Source organism: Cucurbita pepo, chromosome 10 (assembly GCF_057944985.1).
Source record: "Cucurbita pepo subsp. pepo isolate OVF chromosome 10, ASM5794498v1, whole genome shotgun sequence".
NCBI lineage: Eukaryota > Viridiplantae > Streptophyta > Magnoliopsida > Cucurbitales > Cucurbitaceae > Cucurbita > Cucurbita pepo.
This window is the reverse complement of record NC_141807.1, coordinates 981,306-999,118: the sequence shown is the minus strand read 5'-3', so window position 1 is coordinate 999,118 and position 17,813 is coordinate 981,306. Positions and strand designations below refer to the sequence as shown.

Genomic DNA, 17,813 nt, shown 5'->3' with positions numbered 1-17,813 from the left:
ATTATAATTCAAAATATGTACTTATTTCAATTGATTAAATAAAAACTAAGATATTTGAATATTCGAAAAAATGTTGATGGAAGGGCCAAACTTATTCAAAATATTAATAAAATGTACAAATATATAGAAAAATATAATACAATATATAGTAATCAAATTCTATCCTTCTTTCTGCACGTTCCCAAAAAAGGAGAAAGAAAAAAAAAAAAAAAAAAAAGTAATATTTAAATTGAAATAGAGCACGTGCTACATTGCATGTCGTGAAAAATTGCGGTGTATTTTGGTAGCCCAGTCAAAGCCATCGAAGGAGCTGGGCTTGTGATCCGGCTCGTCCACTGGACGTTTGCCTTTTAGCTTATCATCATCATCACAACTTGAAAGAGCAGCAGAATCCGAACAAGTATTATAATGTTTATTGTTCCCACCCGCCCCTTGTAAACGACCACAATCCACAGATGCCATTCCCATTGCCGCTGCCTCAAGTCTGAAAGAAGGCGGCGAGTCAACCCCCGCGTCAACTGATGCACGCGGCGACGAATGCGGGAAGTTGCAGTCGCAGCCATGGCGCCCTCTTTGCCTTCTTCGAGCTACCCTTTTCTTCGCTCTCCCTTTCCATTTCCTCAGCCCTTCAACTACCCCCTCCGTGAACACCGTTTTCTTCATCGAGCTCCCCATCTTTCAACACCATTATTATAACCCACGTTCAGTATATGAACACCCATTTCAATTCTGTGAAAGCAGGGGAATTTAGTACTTGCCTGAGCCACCAGAGCATAGAGAGGCAGAGTGACATAGCCACAAATGAACTGCACCAGCACACCCACCGCAACTCCTATTACCCAATCTGAAATCTCTCTTTGAAAGCACGATCTCATCCCAAATTTCAGCTAAGTCACCAGTTCATTAATTAGCTTTGATGCTACAACAATCTAGCAGAAAATCAAAGTATCCTGCATACTTACCCATGCCCATGCAAAGAATGCTAATTGAAAAGAATTCTGCAAAGATAGCAAAAACTTAGAATCCGGCTTTTGTAAACAGTTTTAACTTTGGACAAAGATTATTGCAAAGAATTGCCTGGAAGAAAATGAAGTGTATGAAATACAGAAGCAACTTAGGCCGGCCCAACCAAAAATATTGGTCACTGGGCCTAACGAGCAGAGTTCCTCGGACGACATGGGACTTCCCATGGCTGTCTAAGCACATCTCAGTCATGATGCCTTGTAGCTTTGTCCCAACCAACAAAAGCATCTGAGAAGTAAATTCAAAAGAAGATTACACAAAACTATCATTCCAGCTCAAAGCAGCGTATAAAAGGTATAAGAAAATCTTACTAATAATGGAATAAAGGGAAGCCATAGATGGCTGTGAAACCCTGTATCAAATTGAATGGACCTTGCACGTTAAATTTTTTAGCTTCTTGTTTGGAAGAGAAAGTAACAAAGAGGACTTTGATTGTTACCATGTGCACTGAAGAATATGAAGATAACAGAAAAAATCCAAACCCACCAACTGCAACAAGTAAACATTCACATAAAGGGTCAGAGGCTTGATTCATTCAAATGAGGCTACGATACTTGAAGAGATGGATTGAATAAAAATGCGACCTGATCCCCACAACCACGCTGAAGTCATTATCTAGAGCTCTTGTTATATAGTTTTGGAAATCGAAGTTGGTTCCTTCCCCAAGATGGGCCTGTAACAATTTTCAGAGATTTAATACACAATATTAGTCAAACACTGCTACTTGATATCAAATACAAACTCAGGGAAGAAGCTACCGCAATGAAACCATGTCTAAGAGTGAGATAATCGGCTGCGGAGACAGATTCATAAAATTGTCTAAGAAAACAGGCCTACAGTTCAAACACGCACAACAAGAACAAGAAAGAAATGAACAACTTTATGTGGGAAGAAAGATGATTAATTGAATCAAAAGAAGAACAAGGATACCGGCCATCGAAGAATGTGATGGTCGCTCCAGAATTTTAGATGCCTCTTTCCAAAGGATGTTTGACGAGCAAATTGAAATCTTCTTGGATCTTATTAATTAATTATTGTCCCACATAGAAACAAGACAAAACACAATAGTCAATGGGGGGTGGACCAGCTCTGAGATTTTTGTAAATTGATATTGATATCATTAAGTATTACCGGTTGTAAATTGATACTCCAACGTTCTGGTTTTTGCTTCCCAGTACTGCCATCTCCTCATCTGCAACGAACAACATCACTTGTGAACTTAAATTACAAATTCAGAAACTTAATGAATAAAACTTCAAAAGTAATTGAATTATTAGAAAGTTTTGAAAGAGTCACGGGACTTATTAAACCAGAAGATTATTGAAGATTAGTCAAGAAGCTTATCTCAAAAGTCTTCCTCACGTGCCAATAAATTCATTTAAACATCTACCCTACACGTAATTTGCTGATGATCATCAACGCTACTCTTTTTCCAACATTAAATGAATACCTATCCAAATATCACTTTCTTTCTTTATTTTCTTTGAATCAGCTCGCTCATCTTTCAAATTATTTTTCTGCTAAATATTTGTTGTTTATCAGTTCCATACCAAAAATTACGGGAAGGAAAAAAAATGAGGTTACCTTGGCGATTCCAAGACTGTAGGTGAGGAGACTGGAAAAGATGTGAACAAAGGCTAAACAGATGATCAAATACTTGACTTGCTTTGCACCGTCTCTAGATATCAACGAGGCTTTGGCCTAATGAAGCGATTGAGTTAAGATAATAGCTAAGATCTTGCATATGGTTTTATGAACTATGATTCTGTGGCGGACCTGTGAATCACACTTGGGTTCTTCCACGAAGTAAGTGGCCGAATTCGTAGTCGGGCAGGGAAGAAATATTTTATTCGAACTCTTAGGGATGCAAATGTTAGCAATTGCTTTCTCGCTCACCGTCAATAACAACGATACGAATCCCAAAAGCATCAACTCTACACAAATTCATTCAAACGCAACACACACACATAATCAAAACTATATATGTACAGAGAGCTAATTCGGAATACAATTTTTGTAATATCTGACCCGATTTGATATTGTCCAGAGCCCGCCTAAGCGATTTTCTCCTCTTCATGCTCAAAAACTACAAATCAAATATCGGAGTTAGTTCAGATGCATTTCCAAATCGAATTAATAATGAACAATATACTAGTGGTACCCGTTTCACAAGGAAGTGAAGCAAATACTCTGTGCAAATGGATATCAGAATCAGCAAAAAACACACTGTCGCCACTGCCCATGTGGGAGTCCGTTCCAGGCTCACCATTTCTCTTTTCTTCTGTGCTTTCTGAGAAATCTTGCGAAAGACGACGCTGAAATGAAGAGACGGTAGTGGGTTTTAATGCAGAGAGACAGAGAGAGAGAGACGACAAGCGTAATGGAAAAAATGTTCTACGATCATGCCATAACAATATTATTATGCTTGGGACCTGATAAACACAAATTTAATGCACAGAGAAATTTTTTTCTTTTTTTATTATTTCAAAATTATCTTTAGAATTTAATTTTCATTCATGGAAAATCAAATGAATAAGAAGTGGAATAATGTGAAAAGGGATTAATGCAAGAAAAATAAACGATGTGAACAAAAGAAAATGGAGGGAGGCTTGTAGAAGACTCCAGCGAACGAGGCAGCCATTTGAGCGGGGCGCTCAACATTGTTGGTACCAACACTATGGAATCTGCAGTCATTGTCATAGGAGGATGGACTTGTGTATTTGTAGCTTTTAAGAATCACAAACTTACTTCCACAATGATACGACATTATCCACTTTAAACATGAATTCTCATCTTTGTTCCTGATTTTCCAGAACCGCTCACGACAATAGTGATGTACTTTTTACTTATAAACTCATAATCATTTTCTTAATTAGTCGTTCAACGCTTCCCATTCAATGATTGAAGCGTCCTTGACTACCCCATATATTCAAATCTCTACCATACATTTGATATGCAACATTCAAACTTCTACAAACTGGCATAGCTGCTGCAACTTATAACATTCATTCTAAACAATACACAAATTACAATCTGAGATAGAACAACAACAACGACAAATGGGTATCATTACAATCAAAACAAAGCGCCAAGCGTTCTTTTCATTCGATAATCGACGTCCCAAAAACTAGAGAAGGTTTCAAAGTAACAAGCATTGTTTTTTAATTCAGATACAAACAAAACTAGGCAGCAGTCTTCTTTTGTTAACCCCAAATAAGTCAAGAGCCATTCAGTAGTAGGTACTGTAATTTGCATAGTGGTACTGAAGAGCCCCCTGCATAACAATGCAGATCAGATTTATCAGGCCGTGACACTCTTTCTTATCCCACCTTTCTTGCTTTGAAACACAAAAAAATTAAAAAAAATAATTAGAAGCTGAGCATCTACATAGCCTGATTGTAGAGGGGCCTCTCATTGTTCGATCTCGAAGATTCGATCGTCGAATATGTTTATGCAAAATATATTGCCTCTACGGCACGAGCAGATATGTTACTTACTTTGGTACAGTTGCTCCCAACCACCTTGCTCATCAGAGGAGACTTCAAAGGACATTGAGCTCCAATGGTGGTTCCTGCATGAATGGGAGTTGTTGCTGGAGAACCCTTGTCTGTATTCCCAACATTCTTTTCCTCTGTCAATGAAAACCCAAACAATCTGCAGCCAGCTTTGGTAGTTGAAGACAGATCTTTACTGCCTGAAAACGCTGAAGCTGTTGTTGTAGAAGGATGGGATAGGCCCAGCAGATTCAGCTCGCCCAATGAAGTGGGACACATGCTATTGTCGGTCATAAATGCTGTCCCAGAATTATGGGATGTACTTTTGTTCATAATCCCACGGTTATGTGAATCAAAGCTTAGAACAGGAACCATTGACTGCTGAAACATGAATACAGAAGATGGTGATGAGACTTGAGCAGAAGGAATGGAAGAGCGTGTGTGGAAATTTTCACATTGCATTGTCGTGGGCCATCCATCTCTAGTCGTAGACAATCGAAAACCATCGACAGGACCGCAACCACCACTTTCCTTAACTTCATTGGTGGCCATGGCCCTACCATAAAAGGGACCTGGAAATATTTCTTGACCTTGCAAGACCTTTTGGAATTGGAAGGATTCATCAAACACGAAACCCCGTGAGGAAGTTTCGGAGTTGATAAGTCGGTTTCTGGGACCATTTCTCATCAGAGCTATACCAGAACCATGTAAGTCAGGCAACAATCTCCTCTTCTCAGGTGGATGATAACGAGTGTTGTCATCACAGTCAGTGGGAGTATTGTAGCCTAAAATTTCTTGACCTTGCAAGACCTTATGGAACCTTAAAGATTCACCAAAGTCTGTTGCTCCAATCCCATCTGCAAGTAATAACAGATAGAACAAATGAGTGCTTGTGTTATAAACTATCTGGTGGTGTAAATGACAGACTCACGTGGAACTGGAAACTCTAGTTTTGTGGAAGAGAGACCAATCCTGGATCTTTTCAGACCAGGTGGAACCAAGTTGCTAGACATAGAAACAGAACCAGAGGGCTCGATCTCCCAAGGCGAAACCCTGCCATGCCTGTTGATTTCGCCATCGTCCCACCTCACCTGAGAAAACATCAGATTAGACAGTATAGATCAACGTTATTGAACCTCTGTGATTCTCAAAATTGGACAGAAGAAAACAGAAGATGCCATGCAAAACTTTAGTGAGAAATGAATACTTTATCAAGAACTGTATGAACTTAAACTCTTCTGTGTAAAAGGAAAAGTTGTCAATGTTTCATACCATAAGGGACCTCCACCGTGATCCCGGCCATCCAATAGGATCAACATCGCCAATTCCAGTTATATGTCCAGTGTGTCTGTGAATAGGAGTATGATGGAAATATCAGTGAAGATTCCAGCACCATATTTTATCTATAAAACAGCAAACCATTAATAGCACACCTCAGATCAGCAGCATCTTCGGTTTCGAAACTCAGCCTAAACCTCATTCCAACAGAGAAGGAACGGTTCATGCTCTTCAAGAACTTATGAAAAGGCAAGACAAACTGTGAAGAGGTAGCCCTGCATAAAAAGGCAGAGATTCAAAATCCTTAAGAACCATGCGATATGAAGGAACTAAATCAAATGGTGTAAGAATTAGATACCTAGGATTGTAGCATACGCTGAAGGAACTTTTGGAAGATATTGCATTAACCACATCCATGATACTACTAGAGTTGAGCTTCTGACTGCAAATATTAGAAAATGTAGAACCACTTTTAAGCTGTGCAGCTCTTCGTATTCCCAGTCTTAATTCACCATCGTTTCCCCTATAAGTAAAAGCATATGATAATCATACACAAGGCATGTGTTCCTCAAAGTTTGAAATTTAACCAGGCTCCCAAGTCTTAGATACCTAAGAAAAAGCACTGCATCACCAGAAACAAGCCTTTTCTTGTTCACAAATGCACTCCATCCAGTGGTTAGCAAATGCCTTCTAGGCTGCCCTGCTCAAATCAGAGAGGGAACTCAGAAGCACATACTAGGAAAAACGAACGGCTGCGGTCAAGTAATCGCATAAAAGGATTCATCTCCGAACGTAAGGCACCAAATATGTGAGATTCCAATGTCATACCACGATATATGTGCCTGAACTTCCATTTTAGCCCAAGGAGATCCTTTGCAACAAGCTCTTGTGAAGGCCTCTGTTGATTATAATCCTGTTGAATCAACAAGATTCGAGAATGTTGAATTATCAATAAGTGTTTAAACAAAAAAGCTTGAGCTTAACAATTACCAATGGCGGGAAGCAATCCTCCGCTGCACGCCTGGGGACGGAGAATCCTCCATGAGTACTGGTGTCTGAAGCAGTAAGGGTCTTGCAGAACATGTGAGGTGTTGTGGTCTTCTCACCTTCTTCGACATCCTCCTCCTCAATGTCATTGCTCATCTCTTCCTGCATCTTGTGCTCCATTTGCTGTAAAACAAGAATGATATTCAGAAACAAAATCTTCTCATCTGATTCATAGAAGCATAAGGGGTGAAGGAAGAAGAAAATAACGCGCATTACCAAATAGAACAGAAATTATAGCCTACTAATAAGAGATAAGATTCGTATTGTGCAACAGAGTTCATCCAAGCCTTGTTTTGGGAGTTTCAAATATCATCTTTTCGACTAGAAAACACCCTAAATGATCAAAATCAGCCCCTTCAAGCCTTTTCTTTTGGTTGGAGGGGGCACAGTATCTTCTCCGAGTGGAAACGACACATAAAAATGGGGAAAAAAGAAACTCACCTCGTTTTCAGGAAGCAATGAAACCTGAGCATAAACCTCGTCACTCCCAGCCTCAGCCTGCTTTAAAAGAGCATTTTACAAAGAGTTAGTGAAACCCCATCATCCCAATTCAATTGCTAGAAATCAGGCAGAATCGGGAAAATGGGATGAACAGATCATGAACACTGCAAAAAGCTCACACCCAAAAGAGAAAGAAGCAAGAAAAATGGGCTTACGTGAAGCTGAACATCAATGACGCGACAGAGGATGTGGGGAGGGAGATCAGAGGGCGTAGCCGGAAATTCTTGCATCTGCTCCAAGTGACCCTGCGGCAAGTAGACAACCAAGTTCCCTTTCTTGGGCAAAGAGGTGAGAGGGCCAGCACAAGCATGCCATAGCTCCAAGCAAATAGAAGAGGTAAGAGAAGGCGAAGGAGAGGAGGTCAGAGCAGAAGCAGAGGAAGAAGAAACAGAGGAAGCAGCAGAAGAGGGAGATTCATCTTCTTCAGTGGTATTAAGATCGATGAGAGCACCCATTTGAATCGTAGCCCTAGAAGAAAGAAAAGAGGTGCAATAAAAGTAGAAGAAGAACAAAAAAGTTCTTAAATAGAAGCCTGAAGAGATTAGGGGTTTCAGAGAGCTTCAGAAACTGAAGAAGAAAGAGTTCGAGGTAAGAGGAGAAGGAGCTCATGCCTGCATTTTTAGAAATGGGTGCACCTTCGCTAATGCTAAAAGAGGGTCTCGCTCAGAAAACAACACACTCCACACCCTTCTGACCCTTCTCCCTCTTTCTCTCTCTCAGCTCTGTCTCGCTCGACCCTTTTACGCTTACACCCAAATTTCGTATTTTTCTTTTATTTTTGGATGTGGGAAGATAGAATTAGGGAGAAATGGGTTTGGGGGATATCAAATCAAGATTTGATGTGTTAATTAAAACAAAAGTAACAAATTTTCACCTCCCTTTTTCTCTCTCTCTGCTTCTGCAGCAGAGACTGAACTGGAGCAGTACTGCAGCCGCTGCAATACTGCGACTGCAAGGAGTGATGTATGACAGAAAGACGAAGAAGAAGAAGAAGAAAGAGAAAGAGAAAGGGGGGGAAAATTAAAAAGAAAAAAGAAAAAAAGAAAAGTAAGTAGAGGAGTGTCTGTAGTGCATTGGTTAGTTAAATTCCAGCATTATTATAATATCACGAACTGAATAAACAGCGATTTGTGTACGGCTCGCCCGTATTTCCGGTGGGATGTCTATCCTGTCCCTTTCTACCTCCACAAATCCCCCTCGTATCCCTCATCCCTTTGCATTGCTTTCCTCTGTTTCCCTCTCTTTCTCTCTCTCTTCTGCTACAAATTTTTAATTCCGTTTCTTAATCATTTCTAATCAACTTCATGTTTCTTTTTTCTCTCCCTTAATCATCATCATCCTCTTCTATTGTTCTAGCTCTTCATACCTCTCATCAGATCCTTGTGCAATCCTGTAGATCCCTTGAAAACGAATTGAAGCAATAAGAATCAACAAAAACCATTCAAATCCTTTTCTTTGAGACTTACCCACGTTTTCTAGCAACTCGATCTCCGTTTACGATCTCTATCATCCCCTGATTCTTCCACGAAAATTGAAGAGCTTGAAACTAGGATGAATTTAGCTTAAGAACATTCAAGTTTAAACCCAGAAACTAATTTTTTTATAACAAAATCAAAACTCCCTTTTCTCATACCTCTTTGTCTAAATTAACTCCAATCTCACTCTTAATCCGTGTCAATAGCATCCGTTCGAGAGAAAACGAAATATTTCTTATTCAGCTATTAAAATCTCTCCGCTATACATGTTTTAAATTTGCGAAGTTAATAGCAATACATAACGGATCAAAACGAGCGATATATATGTTAACGGTAGGCTTGAGCTGTTACAAATAGTGTCAGAGCCAGACACTAAATGGTGTATCAATGATAATGTTGTGCCAAATGAGATAGATTATGAGATCCCACGTTTGTTGGAGATAAGAGCAAAACATTTTTTTTACAAGAGTGTGAAAATCGTGAGGCTAGCCATAGATAACAGACAAAAGTAGACAATATCCACTAGTAATAAACTTAGGTTGTTACGTTACATTGTTCGACAACTCCTCCATCTTAAACTCCCTCATCCTTGGAAATCCAGCGTTGCCATAGGTTATACCATAGTACAATAAAATATTCCAATATTTATTTATTTTAAAATATTACGTAAGTGTCTTATCGAGCAAACGATGATGGAATAACGTGTATATAACTTTTAAAATATTAATTATTAAAGCTTAGAGATAAATAAGCCAATGTGTTATGATTTCCTTTGACAAAAAAGTAAGGTACCATATGGAAATAGCGTAATCATTTCTATCCGAATTAGGGACACTATAATTAATTAGTGGTTGGGACAATATTGATGTTTGTTAGTTACCAACTTATTTAAACCTCTTTTTTAAGATTCTTTCCCTATTTTGCTTACACCATTTTGTCATTATTACAACAGCTGATTAACTTTTCTAATAAATGAGGTTAATTAACCTTATTTCAAACATTAATTACCTTTCCACCCCCATTAACTAACATTAATTCATTACTTTCCAATATTAATTACTAGTTTTCCTAAAAAAAATATTAAAAATAAGAAAATAAAACTTTTAAAAAATATATATTAATAAAATTGAATAAACGTTGTATCACAAGCTTACTTCACTTCACAACATCTCTCTCTCTCTATTTTGATTTTCTCTCTCTCTCATGCAATAGAAAAGTTGGCTTTTTGTTGTCTTTCTCCTTCAATTTCCCAAAAAAGACATTAATTGCAAAAAAAAAAAAAACACTACTTTTCCAATTTTAAAATCAATTATTAATATATATATATTAGACTAAATTAATTTAAAAGGCAAACAGACAGTTTTCATTAATATATTTATAAAGATAAAGGGGGTTAAATGTTACTTAAATTACAAAATTTATAGGTATTTTTATTAATTTAATCGATATTTAAAATACGAGGAGATGGAAAAAAACATAAAGTAAAATGACGAGAAGAAATGGGAAAGCAAAATAAATAAAGGGATTGTAGGTGTAGACATTATAATTAGCAAAATTCATGTTCATTATCATGTGGGAATCTTTTTTCCCCAAAAGGAAAAAGGGGCAAATTTGTAAATATGGTACAAAAGTTTGGACAAATGTGTCAACAGCAATTTTAGAATGGCAGGTCACTTTCAGAGTCATCAATTGCAATAAACCCAAAATACAGGGCTACCCAGACCAGACTTTTTTTTTTTTTTTTTTTTTTTAATTAATTTATTCAATAAATTAAATTATAAATAAAAAAAGGTGGAATAGATGGACTAGGAAGCTCCATAACCCGGACAAAACGGGTTACAACTCAATGCCAATCCGTCCTCTCTCAGTCTCTGCTTTTATCCTTTACTGGTAGCCTTTCACCCTCACGCGCCCTCTGCCCCGCGTGTTTCTCAATCCTTCCACTCAACCATCTTCCACGGTTTTAAAACGTGTCACCCAGAACTCAATAATTTTAGTATTAAATTTATAATTATGAGGAAATTAGTGAAAAATTAGTACATATAATTAATAATTGAAAAAGGAAGAAATAGGCGAAGATGGAAATTATGCAAACATTCCGATACTATTTTGCTATTCTCTTGTAAGTGTTTTGAACCAAACAAGACATAAAGGTGAAGAGATCCTTTACCTAATTTGCTCGTGGTTTAAAGGATACAACTCGTTTTTCCCTTGTTTTCATTCTTTTTATTTTCTGGGATTGCGCACTATTTATGAGTCAAACTAACCCGCAACATAAAATCTATCTTTTCACTAGAGTATACCTAGACATGATTCTATATATTACCAAAGAAAGAGGCCTAGTATGAACAGAGGTATATCGTCATTAATGAGATCTACCCCATCAACTATGAGTTATGATGTCCCTCTATTATTCCAGCCACTGTGACAATTAAAGTTTTAATTTGAGTAATGATTCAATTAATTGCTTAAAAGTGGGCGTAAAGAAGGATTAATGTTAATAATTAAAATGCACCCTTTGTTGAAAGAAATAAGATTTAAAAAGTGTACTTTGGAATAAAAATGGATAATTAAATAATTTGTGTGTTGGTGGCTATGAGTATAGGCCACAGCTATTGGTCATTGGGAAACATATCACCAACACATTATTACAAATATAATCTTTATAATAAGCTTTTTTGTACCATCTACATCTACGCCTCCCTAAGCCCTACGCCCCTCCTTTTAAAAAAATATTAATCTCTATAATAATAAAAAATATAATAATTTCATAGGATGTCTCTCTTTAATCAATACCATCATCATTCATTTCAATAAAAGACAAATTCTTTATTTAATTAAATGTTTTTTTTTTCAAAATTCATACCCGCAAATAACTTTCCAATCAATTAACGTTCATCTTGTTCTCGATCAAAGAGAAGTACTTATTATACCCATCGATTTTAGCTATTATTTTAGAATCTACGTGTCCTAATATGAGAAGAATCATTGAAAAGTCGTGTAAATTGAAATGAGTTATGTGAAATCCCACATCGATTGGAGATGGGAACGAAACATTTTGATAAATTTAATTTTTATTATTAAATAATTTAAAATTAAGGTGGGTGAATAATTTTAGAACTGGTTGGGTTTATAAATCAATTATTGTGATGTAGGGAGTGGAAGGCTCACGTGCAAGGCATATAGGGGCAAAGGATAACAAAGAACAAAATGTTAGCCCCTACATGTGGACACATCAATTTGTCGTTATTATGATAATTAAAATTCCCATAATCAAGTTGAAAGCGTTACGATATAATGTGTTTGACCCACCGGCCATAGGTTTAACCACGGTCAATTTCTCAAGTCAAAACTATATATTATAATGAATTATTATTAAAAACTTATAAAGTTTGCACGAACACTCGACTTCATTTCACCATGAATCACTCGAGAATTGGAATAATATACCAAAAGTAACCTTTCTTTTTTACCCCAACTTTTTTGAAAATTTGAGATTGGATTCACTATGCAATTTTTTTTTTCTTTGGACCAAAATCAAACTACTTATACTTTATTGAAATTCGTCAAACTCATCTAATGACCCTACGAATTACACTATAATTTAGTTTTGTAAGTATCTTAATTATTACTCCACGCAACAATTTACTTTTAAATCACTTAAAAAAATAAATATATTAAAATTCTTTCGTCCCTTAAGTATTGCTATTGCTGTCAATCTCACAAATTTAAAACATGTCTATTGGGAGGAGATATCCACATTTTAAGAATGACTTGTTCCTCCGATACGAGATCTGACAAATATATTCACGACCATTATATAAATTTATATATATTTTGTTTTTCAGTGATGAAGATGTGCATGGTATGACGATAGAAAATTTGGAAGAAGAGAATGTGAATAAAGTGATGGGGTTAGAAACAAATAAGTGCTCGTTATGAACAATCATTTTCTCTTTTTCTCTTTTTCTTTTTTCTAATTAAGACGTGGACCATTGTGACCCATTGATTACCGAGGGTTGTATAAAAGTTTTTTCCTTCTTTGTTCCTTTCTAATTTTTCTCAAATTATTGTGCTTCCAATACCTTTCTCTCCCTACCAATTTTAACTTCCACAGTTGAAATTAATGTTACTAAAGGGGGAGGTAAAAATCAAGAGAGTAAATAAATTATTTGAATAACCTTAAACTCTTCATCATTTTCAAACAAACCTCACTTTTTACCATTAACTTGATAAAAATACTTCTAAATTTTAATTAATGATCTCAAATGACTAAAAGTATTTATTAGTGACAAAAGGATAAAACTAAAAATAAAATTAAAGTATAAAAAAGTAATTTCCTTTTTATTTTAAAATTAAACCACAAGCCCTTACTTTTTTTTTAATCTCAGAAGAAAAATAATGAAAACAATAGGGGTGGATTAATAGAAGCCCACTCTAGAAATAAGGCGCGTGTGAAACAACGCAATAGAAGATGGGGGCTTTGAGTAACACGCGCGTTGAGAGGCGTGGAAAAGAAAACTAGGGGGAGATTACATGTGAAGGAAAAAAAGGGAAAATGAAAGGATCAGAAAAAGCAGTTGTCTTTGTTGGCAGAGAGAACCCTCGACTTTTACGCGGGTGCTGCTGCTGCTCCTTGTCGTCTCAGCCTTTCAGCGTACTTTACACCCTTTCCCTTCCCTAATCCCTTCAATCCCTTCAATCATCTCACCTGCACTACACGCGCCACCGTCGAAATCTTCTCGAAAACTCCACCGGTTACTCGTATCTGTATGCCATTCGTACACGTGGCGGCAAGTATGTCCAGAACCAGACCCACATACGACTTGCCAAAAGGAACTAGACCGGTCTTTGTCGTAACAGAACCTGTCGGCTACTTATATAAACCCTCTCGTCTATGATCGTACGGTCCGCACCAGAAAATTAGTGCTAATACTCACTAAATTGTATTACTTTTAAATTTTTCCAAAATTGCCCTTTCCTGTGTCGGATTAAAGCCCGGATCCGACGCTAGAAATTTGTTAGATTTGGGCCTTTTTTTTGGCTATTTTGCCGTTTGGGCCAGCCCAATTACTGGCCCATCGTTTTATTTTTATTTTTATTTTTTTGAGATCCGGCGTCGTCTAGGGTGGCTTCCGACTGGTTGAGATGAGGTGGCGGCCAATTGTATAAAAAGTCAAGTCGACTTTGTCTCGTCGGCGTCGGTCCCACAATCCAATTAGCAAATCGAAAATTCGTCAAGTTTGTTCGCGGGGAACCTACACTCTTGCTCATTTGGCGAATTTTCTCCCACATTTCCTCATTTCCGAATCAGTGACTCATCTTCATGTTCATCTTCTTTGACGATTTTTGATTCGTTGATCTCTATTTTCTTTGACCGTCTGTTGTTTGTTTCCAAATAACAGCAAAATCAAAGCGTTCGAATCAGATCACCCCTTTTAGCTGTAGGTATGGTCCTCCCGTTACTGAAGCTCGGAACGCTAGCGTTGAAAACTCTGAGCAAGCCACTCGGTAACAGGCTCAAGAAGCAAGCTGCGTTGCACCCCAGATTTAGGCAGTTCATCATCAATGTCGCCCAGGTATTCTTTAATTTATTTCTGCATCTCCTGTTTTTTTTTCTTCTTTTGAAATAGGCTCCGTGGATTTCTGCTCATGGGTTCTCGATTATTTAATTGTTGTTGATTATTCTGTACTATTTATATAAGATCGCCTGTCATTGAGCTATTGCTATTATAACCAATAATTCAGTGCCCCTTTCATGGTCTACTTTCAAGTTTTTCCTCTGATTGATTGGTTTTGATCATTCATTGATGCTTTATCTTCTCCTCAAACAGTTGTGCTTGTTGGATTAAGAAGCTCTTCAATCGTGTCCCATGCCAAATGAAATTACCGAAACACTCGTATATGTTAATGAATGTGAAATTAAGGAATTTCCATGCATTAAAATTTCTGTGCGTTCTCTGGAGATGGTCACTAGTTGTAAAAGTAATGTAATATTTTCAACACCTTAAGTGACTGGTAATCTCTCCTAAATCTACCTAAATTCTTGAATTGCGTCCCTCTACTTATAACCTCCAAACTCTAGCGAGCTTCTTTAACGAATTCACCAATTTCTACCAATACTATTTATCCATCCAAGATCAATCCATTTTTGCTCCATTTTTACCTCAGAAAGCCTTTTCAGTATCTAGTTGGAAAACCAGCTATTTTCTTCCTAAACTATGAAGACGGGAACAATAACTTGACAATGTCCTTTAAATGCAAACTAAGCTTCAGAAAGAGTGCAAGGAAGAACTGTTATCATTCTATTGGTTAGAACACTTGGACAAATTCACACTAATAGGTTGCAAGACTTGTAGTTCAAATAAATTCCATTGATACCAAAGTTAACAATGCCTGCCTAAGAACATCATGGAACAACTAACAAGTACAAGAGGTTGGCTTTGGGAGTATTTCGTAATTCATCTCTTATGAAGTGCTTTACCTATCGGGACTAGCAATTTCATTATTGGTTTTTTTTTTCTCTCCATGCCAGAATTCCCTAAATGATGCTAGAGAAGAGTTTTTTTTTTCTTACCCCTACTAAAAATACTTCTATAGAAAACGTAGTGATATTCACTCAAGACTCCGACCTTTGAGGGGAAGAAATTTGTGAATGGACACTTCCAAATATTCGTTTATTTCAGGTACTGTGTTTCTCCTTCACAGACTTAGGCTTCACCATCAAGGAATGCCAGCCATCGATGAAGTTTTACCTCGAGTCATATCAAGCGATTTGTTTTAGCCTGTCCAATTGTAGATGCGTTAGAAAGTACAATCTTCAAAGGGTTAAGTTGCATTGATTGTTTAGGGCGACACTCAAGTATCAGAATTGAAGTGGGTGCTTTATGTTTGAATGTATATTTGCATACTGCAAGTGTCACTTTATGAGTAATTCTTAAGACTGCATTTCTTCAATGCTGTAACTAACAGAGTAACCATCGGATGTCAACTCAAATGCAAAGACGCATATATAGTCATGCCACTGATGTAGAAATTCGCCCTCTGGACGAGGAGAAAGCAGTTCAAGCTGCCGTTGACCTGATTGGCGAACTTTTTGTCTTCTCGGTAAATACTCATTTTCAAGTAGAATCACTTCCTTTTCTTTTGGTTGACAATGTCTAAGCTGAAACATATTATATACCTTGGATGTGTATGTGCTTTTGATCTCTTACAGAGCTTCCTTCACGTTGGATATAGGTAGCAGGAGCAATAGTGATATTTGAGGTTCAGAGAAGTGCTAGATCAGAAGCCAGAAAAGAAGAAGTACGCAGACAAGAAATGGAGGTAATGATATAGCTATTTTCTTCAGTGGCATAACAGCACAAAACTTCGTAGATCACATTTTGCTCTTTAGTAGTATGGCTGTTTGAATTCACGTACTGATAGAGCAGCGAACTCTTCTGGGAGAATTGTCTTTAAAGAAGATTTTTACTTTTTAAGGCTAAGATTCAGATAAATATTTCAGGTAAAATACACTTTTGGTTTGTGAGATTTGAGCTTGGTGTCTATTTATTTGGAAAATTGTTCTAAATTGTCCCTTAACCATTAGATTACCAACATAAACATGACCTGCTGAAGGGCATGGCTAGAATCCACCAGACTATCCAATCTACATGATCTCTTGTTAGAAAGAAAGGGAAGGTCGAAGAAGGGAGGCGCATCTTGGGTTTGGTTTTGTACTGTGAGGAAGGAACTGGGTTAATCTTTGGAGAAGGAAAAAATAGTTGCAGTGATAAAGACTTGAGAGAGTTGAAAGTTGTGGACAGACAGAGACAAAGTTAGTATTAGCTAACACACACCCCCGAGTAGAAAGTTTGGTAACCACTTGAATTGAGGAGTTGAACTGAGGTAAGGTTATGATGCAAGGGTATAGGAATGAATCCTTCGACCATAAGAAATATTATTGTTGGAATGACTGATCAGGGGTTAGCGACAGAGTGAACTTATTCCCATACGAAATCAACACCTATATTCCTCACCACTTCTAGCTTTACCCATCCAATTGTGTAATCTTTTGGCCAATCCAACCCCACCTCCTCCCAAGAAAAAAAAAAAAAAAAAAAACTCTTAATATCAGGTTTCTCGTTTTGTAGTTTTTTCTGATGTGATTTATTATATTTAGGCACTGAGGCAAAGAGACGAAAGTTTATTAGCAGAAATGGAACTTCTGAAGCATAAACTTGTAGAATTGAAAGAACATGCCAGAGGACGAGGTCTTGGTGGTATTTTGAACTTCAAACATGCTCATTCAGAAAGTGGGAATTCAGCAAAGCCGCTTGATTAAGTTGCAAGTTTGTGCACTGAGGGCGGGATATGGATATGATCTAATCAACATGCTTTTGAACAACCAAGGTGTATTTTCCTATTTCTATTGACATTGCACCATTTTTAACCCTTTTGCTATTGGTATTAGTATTTTACATGTGTAAATGAATAAAATTCTTTCTATCACCCTGCAAAATTGGGGTATAAACTGTGGAAGTATGGAGTTAATGAAGAATTTCAGGATCTCTCTCTTTCTATCTTCTGGTAGAACTAGAAGTGCTTCAATATTACTACTCTCCTTTGTTTACAGACAAGTGTTATCTTTTTGGTCTTGAAAAGTAGATTTGCGGATCATATTGTTATTTACAATTCTAAATTCTGTAGAGATTAGCATCACTCCCTTTTCAATTCTTTAAGTGGGAAAGATAAAATTTGAACATTCTGAGACTTTGATGAGTATTATGAGATGTCAGTGAGCTGAATTTATGAAATTATTATAGTCCATAGCTTATTATTCCTCAGAAAAAGTGATGATTATAACACACACAACCATGTGGATCATTACTCTCCCGAGCTCGATTGGGTATCTCTCTGTTCTGAAAGGAGAACTATGTTGAAGAGGAGATAGAGTTGGTGGGAATCTAGGAGATGGATAGTGGAAATTTCCTTTATTCTTTTATTCTCATAT

General features: G+C 37.1%; 3 protein-coding genes across 5 annotated transcripts; 1 reads left to right on the top strand and 2 right to left on the bottom strand.

Annotated features, from left to right (window-relative positions):
• Window positions 1-73: 73 nt before the first annotated feature.
• LOC111803310 (MLO-like protein 12) lies at window positions 74-3,528 on the bottom strand. Its single transcript, XM_023687650.2, has 14 exons — window positions 3,185-3,528; window positions 3,052-3,109; window positions 2,800-2,957; window positions 2,608-2,724; window positions 2,155-2,215; window positions 1,954-2,042; window positions 1,782-1,856; window positions 1,608-1,696; window positions 1,463-1,512; window positions 1,335-1,375; window positions 1,078-1,251; window positions 963-998; window positions 759-887; window positions 74-675 (listed from the first exon to the last, which is right to left on the bottom strand). The coding sequence occupies exons 1-14, from the start codon at window positions 3,290-3,292 to the stop codon at window positions 247-249; spliced, it is 1,614 nt and encodes a 537-aa protein (XP_023543418.2). The 5' UTR covers window positions 3,293-3,528; the 3' UTR covers window positions 74-246.
• Window positions 3,529-3,991: 463 nt separating this feature from the next.
• ETT (Transcriptional factor B3 family protein / auxin-responsive factor AUX/IAA-like protein) lies at window positions 3,992-8,944 on the bottom strand. 3 transcript variants are annotated; one of them, XM_023688324.2, is made up of 11 exons: window positions 7,499-8,939; window positions 7,284-7,343; window positions 6,786-6,965; window positions 6,624-6,708; window positions 6,405-6,495; window positions 6,154-6,318; window positions 5,951-6,070; window positions 5,790-5,865; window positions 5,449-5,608; window positions 4,521-5,374; window positions 3,992-4,297 (listed from the first exon to the last, which is right to left on the bottom strand). In XM_023688324.2, the coding sequence occupies exons 1-11, from the start codon at window positions 7,796-7,798 to the stop codon at window positions 4,253-4,255; spliced, it is 2,136 nt and encodes a 711-aa protein (XP_023544092.1). In that variant the 5' UTR covers window positions 7,799-8,939; the 3' UTR covers window positions 3,992-4,252. The 3 variants fall into 3 exon arrangements, with proteins under 3 accessions (XP_023544092.1, XP_023544091.1, XP_086983760.1); XM_023688323.2 differs by having other exon boundaries at window positions 3,992-5,374; window positions 7,499-8,944; XM_087127634.1 differs by having other exon boundaries at window positions 3,992-5,374; window positions 7,284-7,340; window positions 7,499-8,944.
• A 4,997-nt stretch (window positions 8,945-13,941) lies between these two features.
• On the top strand, window positions 13,942-17,370 carry LOC111803180 (OPA3-like protein). The gene is made up of 4 exons (XM_023687469.2): window positions 13,942-14,397; window positions 15,791-15,925; window positions 16,058-16,144; window positions 16,983-17,370. Exons 1-4 carry the CDS (start codon window positions 14,269-14,271, stop codon window positions 17,142-17,144), a joined length of 513 nt encoding a protein of 170 aa, XP_023543237.2. The 5' UTR covers window positions 13,942-14,268; the 3' UTR covers window positions 17,145-17,370.
• The last annotated feature ends 443 nt before the right edge of the window (window positions 17,371-17,813 follow it).